General features: G+C 49.4%; 3 protein-coding genes across 8 annotated transcripts in view; 1 reads left to right on the top strand and 2 right to left on the bottom strand.

Annotated features, from left to right (window-relative positions):
• LOC146009979 (uncharacterized) overlaps positions 1-5,613 on the bottom strand; it is a 9,774-nt gene extending 4,161 nt beyond the window's left edge. The window contains exons 1-4 of one of the 4 annotated variants that reach the window (XM_083150685.1): positions 5,427-5,613; positions 4,034-4,157; positions 1,576-1,673; positions 1,204-1,315 (exon numbers count right to left, since the gene is read on the bottom strand). In XM_083150685.1, the coding sequence (XP_083006811.1) occupies positions 1,204-1,315; positions 1,576-1,673; positions 4,034-4,067 (244 nt within the window). In that variant the 5' untranslated portion in view covers positions 4,068-4,157; positions 5,427-5,613. Of the gene's footprint in view, positions 1-1,203; positions 1,316-1,575; positions 1,674-4,033; positions 4,158-4,542; positions 5,396-5,426 lie in introns of those variants that run through there. The other 3 variants (XM_083150684.1, XM_083150687.1, XM_083150688.1) reach the window with 3 other exon arrangements.
• LOC146009905 (zinc finger MYM-type protein 1-like) overlaps positions 1-25,048 on the bottom strand; it is a 298,717-nt gene that overhangs the window by 46,030 nt on the left and 227,639 nt on the right. The gene's annotated exons all lie outside the window — the stretch shown is intronic.
• On the top strand, positions 5,575-25,048 carry LOC146009974 (oocyte zinc finger protein XlCOF8.4-like). Of its 2 annotated transcripts, none has more exons than XM_083150676.1 (7): positions 5,575-5,868; positions 6,381-6,544; positions 14,610-14,801; positions 17,456-17,579; positions 18,112-18,209; positions 18,293-18,404; positions 23,398-25,048. In XM_083150676.1, exons 2-7 carry the CDS (start codon positions 6,467-6,469, stop codon positions 24,117-24,119), a joined length of 1,326 nt encoding a protein of 441 aa, XP_083006802.1. In that variant the 5' UTR covers positions 5,575-5,868; positions 6,381-6,466; the 3' UTR covers positions 24,120-25,048. The 2 variants fall into 2 exon arrangements, with proteins under 2 accessions (XP_083006802.1, XP_083006801.1); XM_083150675.1 differs by having other exon boundaries at positions 5,577-5,868; positions 23,395-25,048.

Genomic DNA, 25,048 nt, shown 5'->3' with positions numbered 1-25,048 from the left:
GGAGTATAATAGGGGCTGATGGCTCCTGATGTATGTGATACACCAGAGAGTGCGGGGAGGAGACTGGTCAGATCTCTGGGCTGGTAACACACAGTGACATGATGTGAGGGGGAAAGCAGGAGTATAATAGGGGCTGATGGTTCCTGATGTATGAGATACACCAGAGAGTGCGGGAAGGAGACTGGTCAGATCTCTGGGCTGTAACACATAGTGACATGATGTGAGGGGGAGAGCAGGAGTATAATAGGGGCTGATGGCTGCTGCTGTAGGAGATACACCAGAGAGTGCGGGGAGGAGACTGGTCAGATCTCTGGGCTGGTAACACACAGTGACATGATGTGAGGGGGAGAGCAGAAGTATAATAGGGGCTGATGGTTCCTGATGTATGAGATACACCAGAGAGTGCGGGAAGGAGACTGGTCAGATCTCTGGGCTGTAACACATAGTGACATGATGTGAGGGGGAGAGCAGGAGTATAATAGGGGCTGATGGCTGCTGCTGTAGGAGATACACCAGAGAGTGCGGTGAGGAGACTGGTCAGATCTCTGGGCTGGTAACACACAGTGACATGATGTAAGGGGAGAGCAGGAGTATAATAGGGGCTGATGGCTCCTGATGTATGAGATACGCCAGAGAGTGCGGGGAGGAGACTGGTCAGATCTCTGGGATGGTAACACACAGTGACATGATGTGAGGGGGAGAGCAGGAGTATAATAGGGGCTGATGGCTCCTGATGTATGAGATACACCAGAGAGTGCGGGGAGGAGACTGGTCAGATCTCTGGGCTGTAACACATAGTGACATGATGTGAGGGGGAGAGCAGGAGTATAATAGGGGCTGATGGCTCCTGATGTATGAGATACACCAGAGAGTGTGGGGAGGAGACTAGTCAGATCTCTGGGCTGGTAACACACAGTGACATGATGTAAGGGGGAGAGCAGGAGTATAATAGGGGCTTATGTACGAGATAAGAGATTGCTGTAGTGACAGAACATGGAGAATATGTGACACTGGGGCAGATGTATTAAGCCTGGTGAAGAGATAAAGTGTAAGGAGATAACGCACCAGCCAATCAGCTGTGTTTGAAATATGACAGTTGAAAATTGATTGGCTGGTGCGTTATCTTCTTCCACTTTATCTCCAGTTTATCACTTCACCAGGCTTAATACATGTGCCTCACTGTACTTAGTGATTATAGCACACCTGTGATGATACTTGTAGGCACCTCTTCCTCTTTACGATGCTGATCACCCATCACATACGCCTCATCTTCCACTTTTATATCTTCTACTTTAATAATAGTCAGACCTTTACCCTAAATAAGAGAGATTAAACAGAATAATATTAGTGGATAAATTCTATACAGCTTTTCTGTAGATCAGTAATCACCTGGCTGAGCGGGGAGAACATATCTTAATTCTGATTGGCCTAAATGTAGATGTGACATCACTTCAGCTATCAGTGTTTGAAATGTGATGTTTTGTGCTTCAAAATAAAAAATATCCTACTCTGTACCTACAGGAAAACTACTTCATAAATTGCATTGCTACCCATATCATCAGTAGTTTAACCTACCTGATCCTCCTGTCGGACTCTGTGAGTCTCCTCTGTATAGTCCTGGGAATACAGAGGATGGGGACATCTCCCTGGGGTATTCCTGTTACTGGGCCCATCTGTAGGAGACACGCAGTGACTGAGGACATTGTATATATGTGATTATCCTTGGAATACAGAGGATGGGGACATCTCTCTGGGGTATTCCTATTACTGGGCCCATCTGTAGGAGACACGCAGTGACTGAGGACATGGTATATATGTGATTATCCTGGGAATACAGAGGACAGGGACATCTCTCTGGGGTATTCCTGTTACTGGGCCCATCTGTAGGAGACACACAGTGACTGAGGACATGGTATATATGTGATTATCCTGGGAATACAGAGGACGGGGACATCTCTCTGGGGTATTCCTGTTACTGGGCCCATCTGTAGGAGACACGCAGTGACTGAGTACATGGTATATATGTGATTATCCTGGGAATACAGAGGACAGGGACATCTCTCTGGGGTATTCCTGTTACTGGGCCCATCTGTAGAAGACACGCAGTGACTGAGGACATTGTATATATGTGATTATCCTGGGAATACAGAGGACGGGGACATCTCTCTGGGGTATTCCTGTTACTGGCCCCATCTGTAGGAGACACGCAGTGACTGAGGACATTGTATATATGTGATTATCCTGGGAATACAGAGGACGGGGACATCTCTCTGGGGTATTCCTGTTACTGGTCCCATCTGTAGGAGACACGCAGTGACTGAGGACATGGTATATATGTGATTATCCTGGGAATACAGAGGACGGGGACATCTCTCTGGGGTATCTCTGTTACTGGGCCCATCTGTAGGAGACACACAGTGACTGAGGACATTGTATATATGTGATTATCCTGGGAATACAGAGGACGGGGACATCTCTCTGGGGTATTCCTGTTACTGGGCCCATCTGTAGGAGACACGCAGTGACTGAGGACATGGTATATATGTGATTATCCTGGGAATACAGAGGACGGGGACATCTCTCTGGGGTATTCCTGTTACTGGCCCCATCTGTAGGAGACACGCAGTGACTGAGGACATGGTATATATGTGATTATCCTGGGAATACAGAGGACGGGGACATCTCTCTGGGGTATTCCTGTTACTGGGCCCATCTGTAGGAGACACGCAGTGACTGAGGACATGGTATATATGTGATTATCCTGGGAATACAAAGGACGGGGACATATCTCTGGGGTATCTCTGTTACTGGCCCCATCTGTAGGAGACACGCAGTGACTGAGGATATGGTATATATGTGATTATCCTGGGAATACAGAGGATGGGGACATCTCCCTGGGGTATCTCTGTTACTGGGCCCATCTGTAGGAGACACACAGTGACTGAGGACATTGTATATATGTGATTATCCTGGGAATACAGAGGATGGGGACATCTCTCTGGGGTATTCCTGTTACAGGGCCCACCTGTAGGAGACACACAGTGACTGAGTACATTGTATATATGTGAATATCCTGGGAATACAGAGGACGGGGACATCTCTCTGGGGTATTCCTGTTACTGGGCCCATCTGTAGGAGACACACAGTGACTGAGGACATTGTATATATGTGATCATCCTGGGAATACAGAGGACGGGGACATCTCTGTGGGGTATCTCTGTTACTGGGCCCATCTGTAGGTGACACACAGTGACTGAGGACATGGTATATATGTGATTATCCTGGGAATACAGAGGACGGGGACATCTCTCTGGGGTATTCCTGTTACTGGCCCCATCTGTAGGAGACACGCAGTGACTGAGGACATGGTATATATGTGATTATCCTGGAAATACAGAGGACGGGGACATCTCTCTGGGGTAATCCTGTTACTGGCCCCATCTGTAGGAGACACGCAGTGACTGAGTACATTGTATATATGTGATTATCCTGGGAATACAGAGGACGGGGACATCTCTCTGGGGTATCTCTGTTACTGGGCCCATCTGTAGGAGACACACAGTGACTGAGGACATTGTATATATGTGATTATCCTGGGAATACAGAGGACGGGGACATCTCTCTGGGGTATTCCTGTTACTGGGCCCATCTGTAGGAGACACACAGTGACTGAGGACATGGTATATATGTGATTATCCTGGGAATACAGAGGTCGGGGACATCTCTCTGGGGTATTCCTGTTACTGGGCCCATCTGTAGGAAACACACATTGACTGAGGACATTATATATATATATATATATATATATATATATATATATATATATATATATATATATATATATATATATATGTAATTATTCTTGGAATACAGAGGACAGGGACATCTCTCTGGGGTATTCCTGTTACTGGCCCCATCTGTAGGAGACACACAGTGACTGAGGACATTGTACATATGTGATTATTAGATGCTGTGTATCTAGGTGGCCCCATAGCTGCTCTCTCCATTACACTACATGTCAGTCTCCTCTTACCCAGTGATGTGAGGGGCCGGTGATTCTCCATCATCACGTCCTTGTACAGACCCCTGTGTTCCTCTATGTCCTCCGACTCCTGCTTGGAGAGATAGTCAGTGACATCCTCACACCTTATAGGAACCTGACACACACAATGATACAGTCATCACCCAGACACATCCCCCGGTGTTACTGTATAACGTCCCATTCCCAGCAGTCACCTCTCCGGTCACATCCCCCAGTGTTACTGTATAACGCCCCATTCCCAGCAGTCACCTCTACGGTCACATCCCCCGGTGTTACTGTATAACGTCCCTTTCCCAGCAGTCACCTCTCCGGTCACATCCCCCCGGTGTCACTGTATAACGTCACATCCCCCCGGTGTCACTGTATAACGTCCCATTCCCAGCAGTCACCTCTTCGGTTACATCCCCCAGTGTTAAGGCGGGATCCGACTTGTCCTAATGACAAAATTGGACCAAATTCCCCTTGGGCTGCCCCACCAGCTCCCCTGGAGGCTCACTTACGATTTGGTACTTGATGTGCGATAAATCGCATGTAAAACTCCTGAGGAGCTGCAGCACGTGAAATAGGATGACAGAATTGGAATGTCAGTACCAGCATTAGGTCTACAGTCCAAAGGATTACATGAGATTTTCAGGTTTTCTTTGAGCCACATGTGCCAACAGGTACAACATTACGGCATCACAGCACCGAGGTCATGGGTCCGATTCCCACCATGACCCTAACTGTGCGGAGTTTGTATATTCTCCCGTGCTTGCGTGGGTTTACTCCGGTTTCCTCCCACAATCCAAAAATATACTGGTAGGCTAATTGGCTCCCAAAAACATTAACCCTAGAGCTCCACTGGGGCAGGGACTTTTGAATGTTAAAATATTCTCCATGCAGCGCTGCGGAATGTGTGCGCTATATAACTGATAATAAATAACCTTCCAACCTATGTCATCCGGCATCATAAGCCATGTGGCCCTTCTGTGGTCTACCCAATGAGACCCATACCCTATCATTGGGGAAAATAATTGGCAATCATCAGTCTCCCATATCCCCTATTACTCCTCCCCCCATCCCACCTGCTCACCAGGTCACACCCATTGGAGGGAGCTGGGGGTGCCCCCTGGACCTGCTGTACAGCACAAGTCGGGGGCAGGGAGCCGCCAGCTGAACCAGGGACAGGCAGCAGGGACTGAGCCCCCAGTCCAGGCTGTATAATGACACTGCTATAGCACAGGGGGGAACATACTGCCTGACACCCCCATATACAGCCTGAGGCACTACACATCCCAGCATGCCCTAACCACAACACTGCTGCTGGGTATGCTGGAACATGTAGTGCCCCAGCAGCTGGCCCTCCCCTGATATACAGTATAAGGGAGAAAACAGAGGACATTACTTGCAGCTTCGGGGACCCGGGAGGACGCTGCACACCACTTCTTGCTGGAACGGGACCAGGACTTCCGGTCTAGCGCTTCCGCATCCGGTCTGTGCGTTCCACCTGGTCTGCGTGAGCTGTGGCTGCCGAAACTTTTCTGGCCCCGCCCACTCCGCATCCTTACCTAGCAGACTATTAGAATATGGCCGCCACACATGGTACATGAGGACACCATGGGGTTAGGTCACTCTGGAGAAGAAGCTGTGATAGTTATGCTAATTACCAAACTGACACTCGGTAGCCAATCACAGCACTGAAGGGGACTGAGAGGAAGGCGGTCACTAGTAGTGGAGGCGCGGCTGACTGACCAGCGGCGGTGGGGAGGAAAGGGGCGGGGCTATCTACAGGGGCGTGTTTTTCTATAGCGGCAGCTTCTTGGCCACAGCCCAAAGAGCGGCAACAGGTACTGATGTTATTTATTGTTATTATACAGATGGAGCAGCCTCTGGTGCTGCCTTATCATACAGATGGACCAGAGTCCAGTGTTATATATAGTATAGGTGGAGCAGTCTCTGGTGCTGCATTATCATCATACAGATGGAGCAGATTCCAGTGTTTTATATATATATATATATATATATATATATATATATATATATTACAGGTGGAGCAGTCTCTGGTGCTGCATTATCATCATACAGGAGATGGATCAGATTCCAATGTTATATATAATACAGGTGGAGCAGTCTCTGGTGCTGCATTATCATCATACAGATGGATCAGATTCCAATGTTATATATAATACAGGTGGAGCAGTCTCTGGTGCTGCATTATCATCATACAAATGGATCAGATTCCACAGGGGTGTGATCATATGGCTTAGGGAAAAAGGGGAGCACTTGTTGGTTAGTCTCTGCTATATTACTATGTTACGTGTACTCTGATATTTTATATAATTATTATATTACTTCCTAGGCAAGTGAAGAACCAGAGTGTCTTTACTAGAGGTCACGTTAGGGTGATACGTGTCCTGTATATATATATATCGCTGATCACTGAGGATGGACGAGGACAGGAGTCACATGACTGAGAAGATACTAAACCTCACCATGGAGATCATCTACCTGCTGACTGGGGAGGTGAGGTCACAGTGACATCACTATTATCTCTATTACTGACACAGGGACCTGACTGGGGAGGTGAGGGGGTCTGGGAGCGTCACAGTGACATCACTATTATCTCTATTACTGACACAGGGACCTGACTGGGGAGGTGAGGAGGTCTGGGAGCGTCACAGTGACATCACTCTTATCTCTATTACTGACACAGGGACCTGACCGGGGAGGTGAGGGGGTCTGGGGGCGTCACAGTGACATCACTATTATCTCTATTACTGACACAGGGACCTGACCGGGGAGGTGAGGGGGTCTGGGGGCGTCACAGTGACATCACTCTTATCTCTATTACTGACACAGGGACCTGACCGGGGAGGTGAGGGGGTCTGGGAGCGTCACAGTGACATCACTATTATCTCTATTACTGACACAGGGACCTCACCGGGGAGGTGAGGGGGTCTGGGAGCATCACAGTGATGTCACTCTTATCTCTATTACTGACACATGGACCTGACCGGGGAGGTGAGGGGGTCTGGGAGCATCACAGTGACATCACACTTATCTCTATTACTGACACAGGGACCTGACTGGGGAGGTGAGGAGGTCTGGGAGCGTCACAGTGACATCACTCTTATCTCTATTACTGACACAGGGACCTGACTGGGGAGGTGAGGGAGTCTGGGAGCGTCACAGTGACATCACTATTATCTCTATTACTGACACAGGGACCTGACCGGGGAGGTGAGGGGGTCTGGGAGCATCACAGTGATGTCACTCTTATCTCTATTACTGACACATGGACCTGACCGGGGAGGTGAGGGGGTCTGGGAGCGTTACAGTGACATCACTCTTATCTCTATTACTGACACAGGGACCTGACCGGGGAGGTGAGGGGGTCTGGGAGCGTCACAGTGACATCACTGTTATCTCTATTACTGACACAGGGACCTGACTGGGGAGGTGAGGGGGTCTGGAAGTGTCACAGTGACATCACTCTTATCTCTATTACTGACACACGGACCTGACTGGGGAGGTGAGGGGGTCTGGGAGAGTCACAGTGACATCACTCTTATCTCTATTACTAACACAGGGACCTGACCGGGGAGGGAGTCTGGGAGCGTCACAGTGACATCACTCTTATCTATATTACTGACACAGGGACCTGACTGCGGAGGTGAGGGGGTCTGGGAGCGTCACATCGACATCACTCTTATCTATATTACTGACACAGGGACCTGACTGGGGAGGTGAGGGGGTCTGGGAGCGTCACAGTGACATCACTCTTATCTCTATTACTGACACAGGGACCTGACTGGGGAGGTGAGGGGGGTCTGGGAGCGTCACAGTGACGTCACTCTTATCTCTATTACTGACACAGGGACCTGACTGGGGAGGTGAGGGGGTCTGGGAGCGTCACAGTGACATCACTCTTATCTCTATTACTGACACAGGGACCTGACCGGGGAGGTGAGGGGGTCTGGGAGCGTCACAGTGACATCACTCTTATCTCTATCACTGACACAGGGACCTGACCAGGGAGGTGAGGGGGTCTGGGAGCGTCACAGTGACATCACTCTTATCTCTATTACTGACACAGGGACCTGACTGGGGAGGTGAGGGGGTCTGGGAGCGTCACAGTGACATCACTCTTATCTCTATCACTGACACAGGGACCTGACACTTTGATAAATACTAGCATAAATAAAAAAAAAACACAGATGCTGGGGAGATGTGGCGGCTTAATCCAGGTTGTCTCCATGAATGGGAGGGGTGTGGATCAGTTGGTCACCAGCAAATTGTTAGACAGTTATTAGGTCGACATGTGTCTAGGTTGACATAAGTCTAGGTTGACATGGGTTAGGTTGACAGGGTCATTAGGTCAACATGGGTTAGGTCGACAATCAAAGGTCGACATGGGGTTTTTGACCCGAATTTTGACACCGTGAACATGGATACAGGTTAAAGTGCACCGCGTCTCTGCACTCGCCATGCTTCGGGCTCGGTGCCTCGCTACGCACGGCACACTATTGTGTTCCCCCACCACGCATGGTGGAAGAACCCTTTTCCTGCAGTTCCTTTGGGAGTTTGCTCGTTGTTGGAGTTCTACTATTTGAGCCCTCTCAGTTTTTGAAGACTGGTTTCTTCGGGGGGGGGGGTTAGCCCCTAGGGAGGTTGGTTGTCCTGCGGTGGATTACTTGAGAGGTGGCCTTGTTGTGTTGGGCATTGCTTGTACTAAGAAGCTCTCTGAGATGACCGCTATGTCTACTGGTTCTACTCTCCTGGTTTTCCGTATGGTGCTCAACACTAGACAAGCTTTCTCCTTGTGGATTCCCATTCTCTCTTGGACCAGTACATTGTGTCACAGGCTTTTAATTCTTCTGCTCCTGGCATGCTTCTCTGTTTCTAGATGTTCACGCCTTGCGGGTTTCCATGGATCGGACGACGTTGGTTTGGAAGTTGGGCAGTCTCTTGATCCTTTATGAAGCTTTATGGTTGGATGAGACTGCTCCCCGTAGCCTGCAGCTCACTGAATCACTTTTGCTATTAAATCAACTTACGTCTCTTGGGTCAGACGGCTCCTGACCCTTTCCAGGTGCTTTCTCCAAGTGCTTTCCATGGCCCTTTCTCCCTAGGGCCATGAATGGTCCTTGGGCTAGTTATGCAGTCATGCACAATGGATTCTTCGTCCGTAGTGCAAAGTCTTAAATAATTTATAGCTTCCACACATCGTGGCCAGTTTTGGGCATGAGGGTTTTTGCTTGGCACGGTGGGAGCGTGGCCAACTCTATCTTGAGGCTTTCTTTGGGAAGAACCACAGTCAGTGCAGTCACCCCCAGGTGGACTCTGATTGTATGGGGAATACAATAAACTACTCATTTGAGACTAACACAGTGACCTGTCTCATTTATTCATTATTCCATGAAGTGAGTATATGATGACCAGCCTATCATCTTTATTTCTCTATCATCCATTTGGGATACTGGGATGGTCTTAATACGATGGGGAATAAAGGGTCCTCCGCAGGAGACAGGCACATATAACTATCTCCAGAATGAGTGTACTGGCTCCTCCCCTCTACGTCCCCACCCACAAGCCAGTTTAGAAAACTGTGCCCTCAGGAGATGATGCACACTCCTGGAGCTCCAGAGAGTTTCTTCAGTTTACTTTATTTTATTTATGTAAATAAATGGATATAATCGAATGAGCGCTCCCTTTTTGTTTGGTACTTTCTCAAAAATAAAATAAAAATTTTAAAATAATAAAATAAAAAATAAAAATAATAATTCTAAAATCTAGGAAAAAAACTTCCCTGTGTTTGTGATTTCTTGAATCTGAAATGTTGGATCAGCTTATATTACGTGATGACTCCCCTCACATGGGGAGTACCCGTACTCCCGGTGCAAATGGCTTGGATCTGGGGTCTCTGGTTAAGGGTGTACTGGTCCGCCAGGGTCTCTGAGTCCTAACCCCACGTGCTTGTTAAGCATTTTACACACATATATACAGGTGATAGATCGCATAGTTATTCTATACACTCACACTGTACTTCCTGTGTGTGTGTGAGTGGGGAGGTTACAGTACTGCATTCTTCCCTCCATCTACCTCACAGGTCACTTGTGAGCAATGCATGTCATCACAGCTCAGTCACAGGGGGAGTCTCCGGAGCCTGCATGGGCCAGCAGCATAAAATCTATGCTGGAGAATGTGTCCTCGCAGCTTGCTGCTAATACACAGCAGACCAAGAAGGTGCAGCAGGATTAATCCGTCCTGTCTGCCAGAGTGGATATCCTCACTGCCACTCCAGGACACGTAAACGTGGTATCGCCGCCATTACCCCTGACTCAGATGAGGCGGTTTTGGATGAAGAAGAGGAGGAGCAGGTGCCATTACAAGGGTCACTGCTTTAAGGGTCAAAGCCTTTGATCATGGCTATAAGAGAGGTGTTGGACCTTCCTCTGGCTGATCCTGTGGAAGGGGATTCCTTCTTTGTCTCACAAAAGAGGCAGAATGTATATTTCCCAGAACAGGATGATTTGGAGACATTCAAGGCTGTGTGGAAAAATCCTGAAAACGTTTTCAATTATATTTTATGTCCACATTCCCCTTTGATCCCTCAGGGAGAAAGGGGTGGGAGGAACCTCGCGTGGTAGATGCCTATGTCTCCGGCTGTCCAAGAAGGTGGTGCTTCAAGTCCCTGGGGATTCCACACTTAAGGATGGGGCAGATAAAAAAACTTGAGAACACTCTTAAGTCCATGTATACTGCCAGTCGGGCGTCACAATGTCCTGTCCTGTCCTGGCCAGTTGTTGGATACCCAAGTCCATTTATACTTGGGCATCCCAAGTACAAGAAGGCTTATTAGGAGACATGCCCATTGCGCAGGTTGGAGGAAAACTGGAGGGCTCTGTGGTTGCGTCAGTGGGTCGCGGATGCAGACTCAAAATGCAGTGTGGAGAGTCTTCCTTTTACAGGGGAGAGACTTTTTGGGAGTGAGTTAGATGAGTGGATTTCAAAGGCTACGGCTGGAAAATCTACATTTCTCCTGACAGCGTCCACACAGGAGCGACGTCCCTTTGCAGGGCCGAGTCAGCAGTCCTTTTGGGCTAACAGGTTCCGCCCTAAGGCCAGAGGTGCCTCCAATGCCAACAGAGGCACGCGAGGTAAGTTGAGAAAGGCCACAGCTTTGGAACCTCAAGACCGTCAAGACCCTCTGCTTGTCTGTCTTCACCCACCCCGAGATGCGCTCGTGGTTGGAGCTCGGCTTTTGCACTTCAGTCAGGTGTGGGATGCCTCCTGCCTAGATTCCTGGATCAGGGATCTTATTTCACACGGTTACAGACTGGAGATCAACAGACCGCCTCCCCGGAGGTATTTCCGGTCGGAACTCCTGACCGATGTGGAGGACCAAGTGATCCTTTAACAGGCAATTCAAAAGTTGGTAACTATCCCGGGTAATTGTACCTGTCACAGTACAGGAAAGGGGTTTGGGGTTCTACTCCAACCTATTTGTGGTACCGAAGCCAGACGGTTCTGTGCAGCCGATCCTTAATCTAAAGTCCTTGAACTTCTACTTGAGGTGTTCAAATTCAGAATGGTGGCATTGCGGGGGGTAAGGCGAGCTTGGAAGAAGGAGAGTTCCTTGCTTCCCTAGATGTGAAGGGTGCCTACCTTCACATTCCAGTTTGGCCCCAGTATCATGCGTACCTAAGGTTTGCCCTCAGGGACGATCATTTTCAGTTCCAGGCTTTGCCTTTTGGACTGTTTTGAGTTCTATGCATTTTTTACGAAGGTAATGGTGGAAATGATGTTCCTACTCAGGACACAAGGGATAAACGTTATCCCATACCTGGACGACCTCCTGCTAAAAGCTCGGTCAAAGGAAGGATTGATTCACGCAATCAATCATACAATACAGGTACTATCGGACCATGGCTGGATTTTAAATCTACCAAAGTCATCGTTCGTTCCAAGCCAACATCTCCAGTTTCTGGGGATGATTCTAGGCACAGCAAAGCAGAAGGTGTTTCTCTTCCGGAGGACAAGGTGGCAGCACTTCAACTTGCTCCGATCCAAATATCAGTCCATCAGGTTACTGGGCAAGATGGTGGCTTTGTTCGAGGTAATCCAATATGGGAGGTTCCACTCCAGAATTTTCCATTTAGATGTACTGAGCAAGTGGTCCGGCTCTCACCTCCACATGCACAGGAGGATACGTCTGTCGTCTCAAACGAAGCTGCTCCTACAGTGGTGGCTTCAGTCTCCAAACTTGTTGGCAGGCCAGAGTTTTGGGATCCAGGACTGGATTCTACTCCCGATGGACACCTATCTACTAGGTTAGGAGGCAGTGATGCAAGGAGTGTACTTCCAAGGCAAGTGGACTCTCTGAGAATCCAAATTGCACATAAACAATTTGGAATTGAGAGCTGTGTACTATGCTCTTCTGCAAGCTTACCATCTACTGAAGGGACAAGCGATACAGGTCCAGTCAGACAATGCAACGACGGTTGCTTATATCAACCATCAAGGAGGGACAAATAGCAGAGCATGCATGAGAGAAGTAACCAAGATCCTCTCTTGGGCAGAACATCATGCGAGGGTGGCATCGGCCATCTTTATTCCCGGGGTGGACAATTGGGAAGCGGACTTCCTCAGTCGCGATGACCTACAGCCTGGGGAACGGGGCTGGAATCACCAGGTGTTCGCTCACATTGTGGATCTGTCGGGAAGCCCACAGATAGACCTCATGGTGTCCAGACTCAACAAATAAACTCAACAGACATTGGTTCTTATTCAGAGCTGATCACAGTACACATTTGTTCTCAAAATGGGCAAAACCTTGTTGGGCAGATTTTTTTGTGCATTGTAAAATTTTACAAGTTTGACACTGTGGCCAAAGAGGATACCCAGTTTGGGCAGGCGGTGCTGCAGCAGTCTCTGCACGTTCCTGCCCGTTCTGGAAGCTTTGGGACATCCCCATCGTATTGAGACCTCAGTATCCCATATGGATAATAGAGAAAATAGGTTTTTAATTACCTACCGGTAAATCCTTTTCTCGTAGTCCATATGGGATACTGGGTCATAGATCTGTTTAAGTGATGTCGTTACCTGTTACCAATGTTGTTACTGAGGTGACTATATCTTTTAATTTAAAATACAGTAATGGTTTAACAGTTATGTTACTAGTTCATTGTTGTTTTGAGGTATGCTGGTATGAATCTCACCACATATGTATAACACATATCCTTTTCTCACATACGTTCATCCTCCTTTGGGCACAGTTTTACCTTAACTGGCTTGTGGGTGGGGACCTAGAGGGGAGGAGCCAGTACGGTACTTGTTTCCTATCTGGGCGCCCACGATTTTAATCGCGGGCATCGGGGGTAAAATCGGGGCCATCGCGGGCATCGCGGCCGATAAAAAATCGGGTGCGATGGGCCAGACGCGATGCCCGCGATTTTCCCATAGAGAACAATGTTAAATGCCTCAATTTACCCGCGATTACCACGATTTACCATAGGAAACAATGTTAAATGGATCAATTTACCCAAATCAGCATAGGAACAATAGTAAATGGGCCAAAAACACCCCTGAACATTGAAATGTCCCCCCAAAAGTAGTTGACGCCACCCCGCCATCAACGTGAACCCGAAGCGTGGCGAGCGCAGCGAGGCCGCGAGGGGCAGCGGTACGCGTCCTCCGACCTTTTCATGCCCTACTATCCACTAGGGCGTGGAGTGAGAATAGAATAGTGTGGCGAGCTCAGCGAGCCACCGAGCCCGAAGCGTGGCGAGCGGACGCGGATACCTTCACAGGTAAACGCGTCCCTTCGCGGGCTTCCCAGGTGTCCGCGTCACCATGGACACCTGGGAAGCCCGCGAGGGGACGCGTATAACTGTGAAGGTATCCGCGACCCCTCGCGGGGCTCGCTGCGCTCGCCACGCTTCGGGCCTCGGTGGCTCGCCGCGCTGCCACACTATTCTGTTCTCACTCCACGCCCTAGTGGATAGTAGGGCATGAAAAGGTCGGAGGACGCGTACCGCCGCCCCTCGCGGGCTCGCTGCGCTCGCCACGCTTCGGGTTCACGTTGATGGCGGGGTGGCGTCAACTACTTTTGGGGGGACATTTTTATGTTCAGGGGTGTTTTTGCCCCATTTCCCATTGTTCCCTATGATAATTTGGGGAAATTGATCCATTTAACATTGTTTCCTATGGTAAATCGTGGTCATCGCGGGTCAATTGGGACATTTAACATTGGTCCCTATGTAAAATCGCGGTAATCGCGTCGGTCCCATCGCATGTCATTATAATGGCATGCGATGTACACGCGATGCCCGCGATGGGCGCCCAGATAGGAAACAAGTACCACCAGTACACCCATTCTGAAGAAAGTTATTTTCTGTGCATTGTAAAATTTTACAAGTTTGACACTGTGGCCAAAGCGGATACCCAGTTTGGGCAGGCGGTGGAGGAGCCTCTATTCCCCATCGTATTTTAAGACCCCAATATCCCATATGGACTACGAGAAAAGGATTTACCGGTAGGTAATTGAAATCCTATTATTTAGATGTTGCTTTTTCTTAATCCACAGGATTACACTGTAGTGAAGAAGGCATCTGGTGAGAGTGCGACACCGAGCAGATGTCCCTGTGTGTCAGGAGGACTGAGCAGGACCCAGATCCCCATCCCAAAGCCTCCACCTCACTCACTAATACATGAGAGGGACAATGACCAGAAGATCCTGGAACTCATCAACAGGATCATTCAGCTGCTGACTGGAAAGGTGACTGCTGGGAATGGGGCATTATACAGTAACACCGGGGGATGTGACCGGAAAGGTGACTGCTGGGAATGGGATGCTATACAGTAACACCGGGGATGTGACCGGAGAGGTGACTGCTGGGAATGGGATGTTATACAGTAACACCGGGGATGTGACCGGAGAGGTGACTGCTGGGAATGGGATGCTATACAGTAACACCGGGGATGTGACCGGAGAGGTGACTGCTGGGAATGGGATGTTATACAGTAACACCGGGGGATGTGACCGGAGAGGTGACTGCTGGGAATGGGGCATTATACAGTAACACCGGGGGATGTGACCGGAGAGGTGACTGCTGGGAATGGGACATTATACAGTAACACCGGGGATGTGACCGGAGAGGTGACTGCTGGGAATGGGACGTTATACAGTAACACCGGGGATGTGACCAGATAGGTGACTGCTGGGAATGGGACATTATACAGTAACACCGGGGGGATGTGATTGGAGAGGTGACTGCTGGGAATGGGAAGTTATACAGTAACACCGGGGATGTGACCGGAGAGGTGACTGCTCGGAATGGGAAGTTATACAGTAACACCGGGGGATGTGACCGGTGAGGTGATTGCTGGGAATGGGATATACAGTAACACTGGGGGATGTGACCGGAGAGGTGACTGCTGGGAATGGGACGTTATACAGTAACACCGGGGGATGTGACAGGAGAGGTGACTGCTGGGAATGGGACGTTATACAGTAACAGCGGGAGATGTGACCGGAGAGGTGACTGCTGGGAATGGGACGTTATACAATAACACCGGGGGGATGTGACCGGAGAGGTGACTGCTGGGAATGGGATGTTATACAGTAACACTGGGGATGTGACCGGAGAGGTGACTGCTGGGACTGGGATGTTATACAGTAATACCGGGGATGTGACCGGAGAGGTGACTGCTGGGAATGGGACATTGTACAGAAACACCAGGGGATGTGACCGGAGAGGTGACTGCTGGGAATGTGACGTTATACAGTAACACTGGGGGATGTGACCGGAGAGTTGACTGCTCGGAATGGGATGTTATACAGTAACACCTGGGGATGTGACCAGAGAGGTGACTGCTGGGAATGGGACGTTATACAGTAACACCGGGGGATGTGACCGGAGAGGTGACTGCTGGGAATGGGATGTTATACAGTAACACCTGGGGATGTGACCAGAGAGGTGACTGCTGGGAATGGGACGTTATACAGTAACACCGGGGGATGTGACCGGAGAGGTGACTGCTGGGAATGGGACATTATACAGTAACACCGGGGGATGTGACCGGAGAGGTGACTACTGGGAATGGGACATTATACAGTAACACCGGGGGATGTGACAGGAGAGGTAACTGCTGGGAATGGGACGTTATACAGTAACACAGGGGGATGTGACCGGAGAGGTGACTACTGGGAATGGGACGTTATACAGTAACACCGGGGGATGTGATCGGAGAGGTGACTGCTGGGAATGGGACGTTATACAGTAACACCAGGGGCTGTGACCGGAGAGGTGACTGCTGGGAATGGGACGTTATACAGTAACACCGGGGGATGTGACCGGAGAGGTGACTGCTGGGAATGGGACGTTATACAGTAACACCGGGGGATGTGACCGGAGAGGTGACTACTGGGAATGGGACGTTATACAGTAACACTGGGGGATGTGACCGGACAGGTGACTGCTGGGAATGGGACGTTATACAGTAACACCGGGGGATGTGATCGGAGAGGTGACTGCTGGGAATGGGACGTTATACAGTAACACCAGGGGCTGTGACCGGAGAGGTGACTGCTGGGAATGGGACGTTATACAGTAACACCGGGGGATGTGACCGGAGAGGTGACTGCTGGGAATGGGACGTTATACAGTAACACCAGGGGATGTGACCGGAGAGGTGACTACTGGGAATGGGACGTTATACAGTAACACTGGGGGATGTGATCGGAGAGGTGACTGCTGGGAATGGGACGTTATACAGTAACACCGGGGGATGTGACCGGAGAGGTGACTGCTGGGAATGGGACGTTATACAGTAACACCGGGGGATGTGACCGGAGAGGTGACTACTGGGAATGGGACGTTATACAGTAACACTGGGGGATGTGACCGGACAGGTGACTGCTGGGAATGGGACGTTATACAGTAACACCGGGGGATGTGATCGGAGAGGTGACTGCTGGGAATGGGACGTTATACAGTAACACCGGGGGCTGTGACCGGAGAGGTGACTGCTGGGAATGGGACGTTATACAGTAACACCGGGGGATGTGACCGGAGAGGTGACTGCTGGGAATGGGACGTTATACAGTAACACCGGGGGATGTGACCGGAGAGGTGACTGCTGGGAATGGGACGTTATACAGTAACACCGGGGGATGTGACCGGAGAGGTGACTGCTGGGAATGGGACGTTATACAGTAACACTGGGGGATGTGACCGGACAGGTGACTGCTGGGAATGGGACGTTATACAGTAACACCGGGGGATGTGACCGGAGAGGTGACTGCTGGGAATGGGACGTTATATAGTAAACCGGGGGATGTGACCGGAGAGTTGACTGCTGGAAATGGGACGTTATAAAGTAACACCGGGGGATGTGTCTGGGTGATGACTGTATAATTGTGTGTGTCAGGTTCCTATAAGGTGTGAGGATGTCACTGTCTATCTCTCCATGGAGGAGTTGGAGTATATAGAGAAACACAGGGACCGGTACAAGGACGTGAGGCTACAGAATTTCCAGCCCTTCACATCACTGGGTAAGAGGTGACTGTCATGTAGTGTAATGGAGAGAGCAGCTATGGGGCCACCTAGATACACAGCATCTGATAATCACATATATACAATGAACTCAGTCACTGTGTGTCTCCTACAGATGGGGCCAGTAACAGGAATACCCCAGAGAGATGTCCCCGTCCTCTGTATTCCCAGGATAATCACATATATACCATGTCCTCAGTCACTGTGTGTCTCCTACAGATGGGCCCAGTAACAGAGATACCCCAGAGAGATGTCCCTGTCCTCTGTATTCCCAGGATAATCACATATATACCATGTCCTCAGTCACTGTGTGTCTCCTACAGATGGGCCCAGTAACAGGAATACCCCAGAGAGATGTCCCCGTCCTCTGTATTCTCAGGATAATCACATATATACAATGTCCTCAGTCACTGTGTGTCTCCTACAGATGGGCCCAGTAACAGAGATACCCCAGAGAGATGCCCCCGTCCTCTGTATTCCCAGGATAATCACATATATACAATGTCCTCAGTCACTGTGTGTCTCCTACAGATGGGCCCAGTAACAGAGATACCCCAGAGAGATGTCCCCGTCCTCTGTATTCACAGGACCACACAGAAGAGTATCACAGTGTCCCACAGGAGAAGCAGGTAGATGGATTTTCTTTTTTCCAAAATTTTCAAATGACTCTACACTATTATACACTGATAGATTTTTGTGGTATCTTATTTAGTGTGAAAAGATGACTGATCTTAAGGTAGAAGATATCAAAAAAGAAGTGGAGACGTATGTGATGGGTGATCAGCAGTGTAAGGAGGAGGAAATCCCTACAGGTATCAGCACAGGTGAGTAATAATCACTAAGTACTGAGTCACATATTCTCCTTGTTCTGTCACTACAGCAATCTCTTATCTCATACATCAGGAGCCATCAGCCCCTATTATACTCCTGCTCTCCCCTCACATCATGTCACTGTGTGTTACCAGCCCAGAGATCTGACCAGTCTCCTCCCCGCACTCTCTGGTGTATCTCATACATCAGGAGCCATCAGCCCCTATTATACTCCTGCTCTCCCCCTCACATCATGTCACTGTGTGTTACCAGCCCAGAGATCTGACCAGTCTCCTCCCCGCACTCTCTGGTGTATCTCATGCATCAGCAGCCATCAGTCCCTATTATACTCCTGCTCTCCCCCTCACATCATGTCACTGTGTGTTACCAGCCCAGAGATCTGACCAGTCTTCTCCCCGCACTCTCTCTGGTGTATCTCATACATCAGGAGCCATCAGCCCCTATTATACTCCTGCTCTCCTCCTCACATCATGTCACTGTGTGTTACCAGCCCGGAGATCTGACCAGTCTCATCCCCGCAATCTCTGGTGTATCGCATACATTAGGAGCCATCAGCCCCTATTATACTTCTGCTCTCTCTCACATCATGTCATTGTGTGTTACTAGCCCAGAGATCTGACCAGTCTCCTCCCCGCAGTCTCTGGTGTATCATACTTCAGGAGCCATCAGCCCCTATTATACTCCTGCTCTACCCCTTACATCATGTCACTGTGTTACCAGCCCAGAGATCTGACCAGTCTCCTCCCCGCACTCTCTGGTGTACCTCATACATCAGGAGCCATCAGTCCCTATTATACTCCTGCTCCCCCCTCACATCATGTCACTGTGTGTTACCAGCCCAGATATCTGACTAGTCTCCTCTCCGCACTCTCTGGTGTATCTCATACATCAGGAGCCATCAGCCCCTATTATCCTCCTGCTCCCCCCCTCACATCATGTCACTGTGTGTCACCAGCCCAGAGATCTGACCAGTCTCCTCCCCACACTCTCTTGTGTATCTCATACATCAGGAGCCATCAGCCCCTATTATACTCCTGCTCTCTCCCCTCACATCATGTCACTGTGTGTTACCAGCACAGAGATCTGACCAGTCTCCTCCCTGCACTCTCTGGTGTATCTGATACATTAGGAGCCATCAGCCCCTATTATACTCCTGCTCTCCCCCTCATATCATGTCACTGTGTGTTACCAGACCAGAGATCTGACCAGTCTCCTCCCTGCACTCTCTGGTGTATCTCATACATCAGCAGCCATCAGCCCCTATTATACTCCTGCTCTCCCCCTCACATCATGTCACTGTGTGTTACCAGCCCAGAGATCTGACCAGTCTCCTCCCCACACTCTCTGGTGTATCTTATACTTCAGGAACCATCAGCCCCTATTATACTCCTGCTCTACCCCTTACATCATGTTACTGTGTGTTACCAGCCCAGAGATCTGACCAGTCTCCTCCCCACACTCTCTGGTGTATCTCATACATCATGAGCCATCAGCCCCTATTATACTCCTGCTCTCTCCCCTCACATCATGTCACTGTGTGTTACCAGCACAGAGATCTGACCAGTCTCCTCCCTGCACTCTCTGGTGCATCTGATACATCAGCCCCTATTATACTCCTGCTCTCCCCCTCACATCATGTCACTGTGTCTGACCAGCCCAGAGGTCTGACCAGTCTCCTCCCCACACTCTCTGGTGTATCTCATACATCAGGAGCCATCAGCCCCTATTATACTCCTGCTCTCTCTCCCCTCACATCATGTCACTGTGTGTTACCAGCCCAGAGATCTGACCAGTCTCCTCCCTGCACTCTCTGGTGTTTCTCATACATCAGGAGCCATCAGCCCCTATTATACTCCTGCTCTCCCCCTCACATCATGTCACTGTGTGTTACCAGCCCAGAGATCTGACCAGTCTCCTCCCCACACTCTCTAGTGTACCTCATACATCAGGAGCCATCAGCCCCTATTATACTCCTGCTCTCTCTCCCCTCACATCATGTCACTGTGTGTTACCAGCCCAGAGATCTGACCAGTCTCCTCCCTGCACTCTCTGGTGTATCTGATACATCAGGAGACATCAGCCCCTATTATACTCCTGCTCTCCCCCTCACATCATGTCACTGTGTGTTACCAGCCCAGAGATCTGACCAGTCTCCTCCCTGCACTCTCTGGTGTATCTCATACATCAGAAGCCATCAGCCCCTATTATACTCCTGCTCTACCCCTTACATCATGTCACTGTGTGTTAACAGCCCAGAGATCTGACCAGTCTCCTCCCCACACTCTCTGGTGTACCTCATACATCAGGAGCCATCAGCCCCTATTATACTCCTGCTCTCTCTCCCCTCACATCATGTCACTGTGTGTTACCAGCCCAGAGATCTGACCAGTCTCCTCCCTGCACTCTCTGGTGTATCTCATACATCAGGAGCCATCAGCCCCTATTATACTCCTGCTCTCTCCCCTCACATCATGTCACTGTGTGTTACCAGCACAGAGATCTGACCAGTCTCCTCCCCGCACTCTGGTGTATCTCATACATCAGGAGCCCTCAGCCCCTATTATACTCCTGCTCTCCCCCTCACATCATGTCACTGTATGTTACCAGCCCAGAGATCTGACTAGTCTCCTCCCTGCACTCTCTGGTGTATCTCATACATCAGAAGCCATCAGCCCCTTTTATACTCCTGCTCTCTCCCCTCACATCATGTCACTGTGTGTTACCAGCACAGAGATCTGACCAGTCTCCTCCCTGCACTCTCTGGTGTATCTGATACATCAGGAGACATCAGCCCCTATTATACTCCTGCTCTCCCCCTCACATCATGTCACTGTTTGTTACCAGCCCAGAGATCTGACCAGTCTCCTCCCTGCACTCTCTGGTGTATCTCATACATCAGGAGCCATCAGCCCCTATTATACTCCTGCTCTCTCCCCTCACATCATGTCACTGTGTGTTACCAGCACAGAGATCTGACCAGTCTCCTCCCTGCACTCTCTGGTGTATCTGATACATCAGGAGACATCAGCCCCTATTATACTCCTGCTCTCCCCCTCACATCATGTCACTGTGTGTTACCAGCCCAGAGATCTGACCAGTCTCCTCCCTGCACTCTCTGGTGTACCTCATACATCAGGAGCCATCAGCCCCTATTATACTCCTGCTCTCTCTCCCCTCACATCATGTCACTGTTTGTTACCAGCCCAGAGATCTGACCAGTCTCCTCCCTGCACTCTCTGGTGTATCTCATACATCAGGAGCCATCAGCCCCTATTATACTCCTGCTCTCTCCCCTCACATCATGTCACTGTGTGTTACCAGCACAGAGATCTGACCAGTCTCCTCCCTGCACTCTCTGGTGTATCTGATACATCAGCAGCCATCAGCCCCTATTATACTCCTGCTCTCCCCTCACATCATGTCACTGTGTGTTACCAGCACAGAGATCTGACCAGTCTCCTCCCTGAACTCTCTGGTGTATCTCATACATCAGCAGCCATCAGCCCCTATTATACTCCTGCTCTTCCCCTCACATCATGTCACTGTGTGTTACCAGCCCAGAGATCTGACCAGTCTCCTCCCAGCACTCGCTGGTGTATCTCATACATCAGGAGCCATCAGCCCCTATTATACTCCTTCTCTCCCCCTCACATCATGTCACTGTGTGTTACCAGCCCAGAGATCTGACCAGTCTCCTCCCTGCACTCTCTGGTGTATCTCATACATCAGCAGCCATCAGCCCCTATTATACTCCTGCTCTTCCCCTCACATCCTGTCACTGTGTATTACCAGCCCAGAGATCTGACCAGTCTCCTCCCCACACTCTCTAGTGTACCTCATACATCAGGAGCCATCAGCCACTATTATACTCCTGCTCTCTCTCCCCTCACATCATGTCACTGTGTGTTACCAGCCCAGAGATCTGACCAGTCTCCTCCCCACACTCTCTGGTGTATCTCATACATCAGCAGCCATCAGCCTCTATTATACTCCTGCTCTCCCCCTCACATCATGTCACTGTGTGTTACCAGCCCAGAGATCTGACCAGTCTCCTTCCCACACTCTCTGGTGTATCTCATACATCAGGAGCCATCAGCCCCTATTATACTCCTTCTCTCCCCCTCACATCATGTCACTGTGTGTAACCAGCCCAGAGATCTGACCAGTCTCCTCCCCGCACTCTCTGCTGTATCTCATACATCAGTAGCCATCAGCCCCTATTATACTCCTGCTCTCTCCCCTCACATCATGTCACTGTGTGTTACCAGCCCAGAGATCTGACCAGTCTCCTCCCTGCACTCTCTGGTGTATCTCATACATCAGAAGCCATCAGCCCCTATTATACTCCTGCTCTCCCCTCACATCATGTCACTGTGTGTTACCAGCCCAGAGATCTGACCAGTCTCCTCCCCACACTCTCTGGTGTATCTCATACATCAGGAGCCATCAGCCCCTATTATACCCCTGCTCTCTCCCCTCACATCATGTCACTGTGTGTTACCAGCCCAGAGATCTGACCAGTCTCCTCCCCGCACTCTCTGTTGTATCTCATACATCAGGTGCCATCAGCCCCTATTATACTCCTGCTCTCCCCCTCACATCATGTCACTGTGTGTTACTAGCCCAGAGATCTGACCAGTCTCCTCCCCGCACTCTCTGGTGTATCTCATACATCAGCAGCCATCAGCACCTATTATACTCCTGCTCTCCCCCTCACATCATGTCACTGTGTGTTACCAGCACAGAGATCTGACCAGTCTCCTCCCCGCACTCTCTGGTGTATCTCATACATCAGGAGCCATCAGCCCCTATTATACTCCTGCTCTCCCCTCACATCATGTCACTGTGTGTTACCAGCCCAGAGATCTGACCCGTCTCCTCCCCACACTCTGTTGTATCTCATACATCGGGAGCTCCTATGGGGCCACACATGCTAAATGCATAGTGAAAATATCTGTTTCCAAAGCTGTATTTTATCCCCAGCAGATGGAGGTAGAAGCAGGAACATGTCGGAGGGACGGCTCCTTGTGTCTTCAGATTATAAAGTAGAAGATATCATACAAGATTCTCCGGGAGCAAACCTTAATACACGAAATACACGTGCATTGTTGGACCGTGACGATGTTCCATCTTATCCGTGTAGTTCTAAAGAATGTTCTGCTGATAAGTTAGATGATGTTACACAAAGAACAATCCCTACAGGTCCTAATAAGTTTCACTGTCCAGAATGTTTCAAATGTTTCTCACATCTTTCGAAGCTTACTAGACATTATAGAATTCACACAGGTGAGAAGCCTTTTCCGTGTTCCGAATGTGGGAAATGTTTTTCACGTAAATCAGATGTTGCCAGACATCAGAAAAGTCACAGAATCGTGAAGCCATACCCATGTCCTGAATGTGGGAAATGTTTTACACGTAAATCAGATGTTGCCAGGCATCAGAAAAGTCATACTATTGAGAAACCGTTTTCGTGTTCCGAGTGTGGGAAATGTTTTGCATGGAAATCGGCGCTTGCCGTACATCAGAGACGGCACACGGGTGAGAAGCCGTTTCCATGTTCCGTCTGTGGGAAATGTTTTGCGGAGGTGTCATCTGTTTTTAAACATCAGTGGATTCACAAGGGTAAGAAGTCCTTTCCATGTTCTGACTGTGGGAAGTGTTATGCATGGAAATACGATCTGGTCAGGCATCAGAACTCCCACAGGTGAGGCGGTGTTTAGCTGCTAGGGGTGGATTACAAAAAACGATGTGGTTATACATCACAAAATTGAGGTGATGGACAAAATAGGGGTACAACGACAATATTGTAAAATATGTTGATATAATTGATGTTAATTGTTGTAAACCTATATTTACACATTGCAGTGACATCACTGATTTAGGGCCTATTATAGCTTCTCCTTGAATTAGACATTGGGCGGTATTCAATGAGGCTGATTCGCCAGGTTTCTATGGCGATTTTGTGCTGTAAGGCGAATTTCTGACTAAAACGGTGAATCACCCTATTCAATGACCAGATGGCGAATACATTTCAAGGTTTTTTTCACCATGATTCACCGAGTAGCAATCGCTATCTTTTTATGGTGAAGTGGAAGGTGAACTTTTAAAATAAAGTGTTTTGTTTTTTACAATTGGTGTCAAAAAATCTGGAATTTTATTCTGAGGAGGGGCATGCTATTTTTATTCATGTGCTGTAAGCACATGAATATATATATTTTTTTAAAAACATATGCATGATCGGGTGTAGTGAATATACCCGGTCCGCTGCTGGCACCCCCGGGGGGCTGCCTGGCTCCCGGGGAGCCCACCTCCCCCCCCACAAACGTTCTGGGGCAGGCAGGGAGACTTCCATCTCCCTGCCTGCCACCGTCCTCAGGCTCCCTGGGGCATCCGCCGCAGGAGCTCAAATTCGCCAGTCAGGGGCAGCGAGCCCCTGACTCGTTGAATACCGGAGCCGGCGAGGCTCCGGAACGCGGCGACCAGTGGCGAATGTGCAGCAAATCCTAAACAGGATTCGCTGCACGTCGCCAGTATTCACATTGAATACCGCCCATTGGTTATAACTGCATAGCAATAAGATGACATTGTTGTTATATGTGGTTCTAAAGAATGTATAATAAAAGTAGTGGTATATATA

This window comes from Crinia signifera, chromosome 6, assembly GCF_055691185.1.
Source record: "Crinia signifera chromosome 6, ASM5569118v1, whole genome shotgun sequence".
NCBI lineage: Eukaryota > Metazoa > Chordata > Amphibia > Anura > Myobatrachidae > Crinia > Crinia signifera.
The sequence above is the reverse complement of the archived record's forward strand: the minus strand, read 5'-3'. Positions and strand labels throughout refer to the sequence as shown.

What these genes read in the sequence shown, in the direction of transcription:
- LOC146009974 (XM_083150675.1), top strand. Translation starts at nt 6,467, where the DNA reads ATGGACGAGGACAGGAGTCACATGACTGAGAAGATACTAAACCTCACC. An exon ending in TTCAGCTGCTGACTGGAAAG is followed by an intron (nt 14,802 to 17,455) that starts GTGACTGCTGGG and finishes TGTGTGTGTCAG; the next exon opens with GTTCCTATAAGGTGTGAGGA. An exon ending in CCAGCCCTTCACATCACTGG is followed by an intron (nt 17,580 to 18,111) that starts GTAAGAGGTGAC and finishes TGTCTCCTACAG; the next exon opens with ATGGGCCCAGTAACAGAGAT.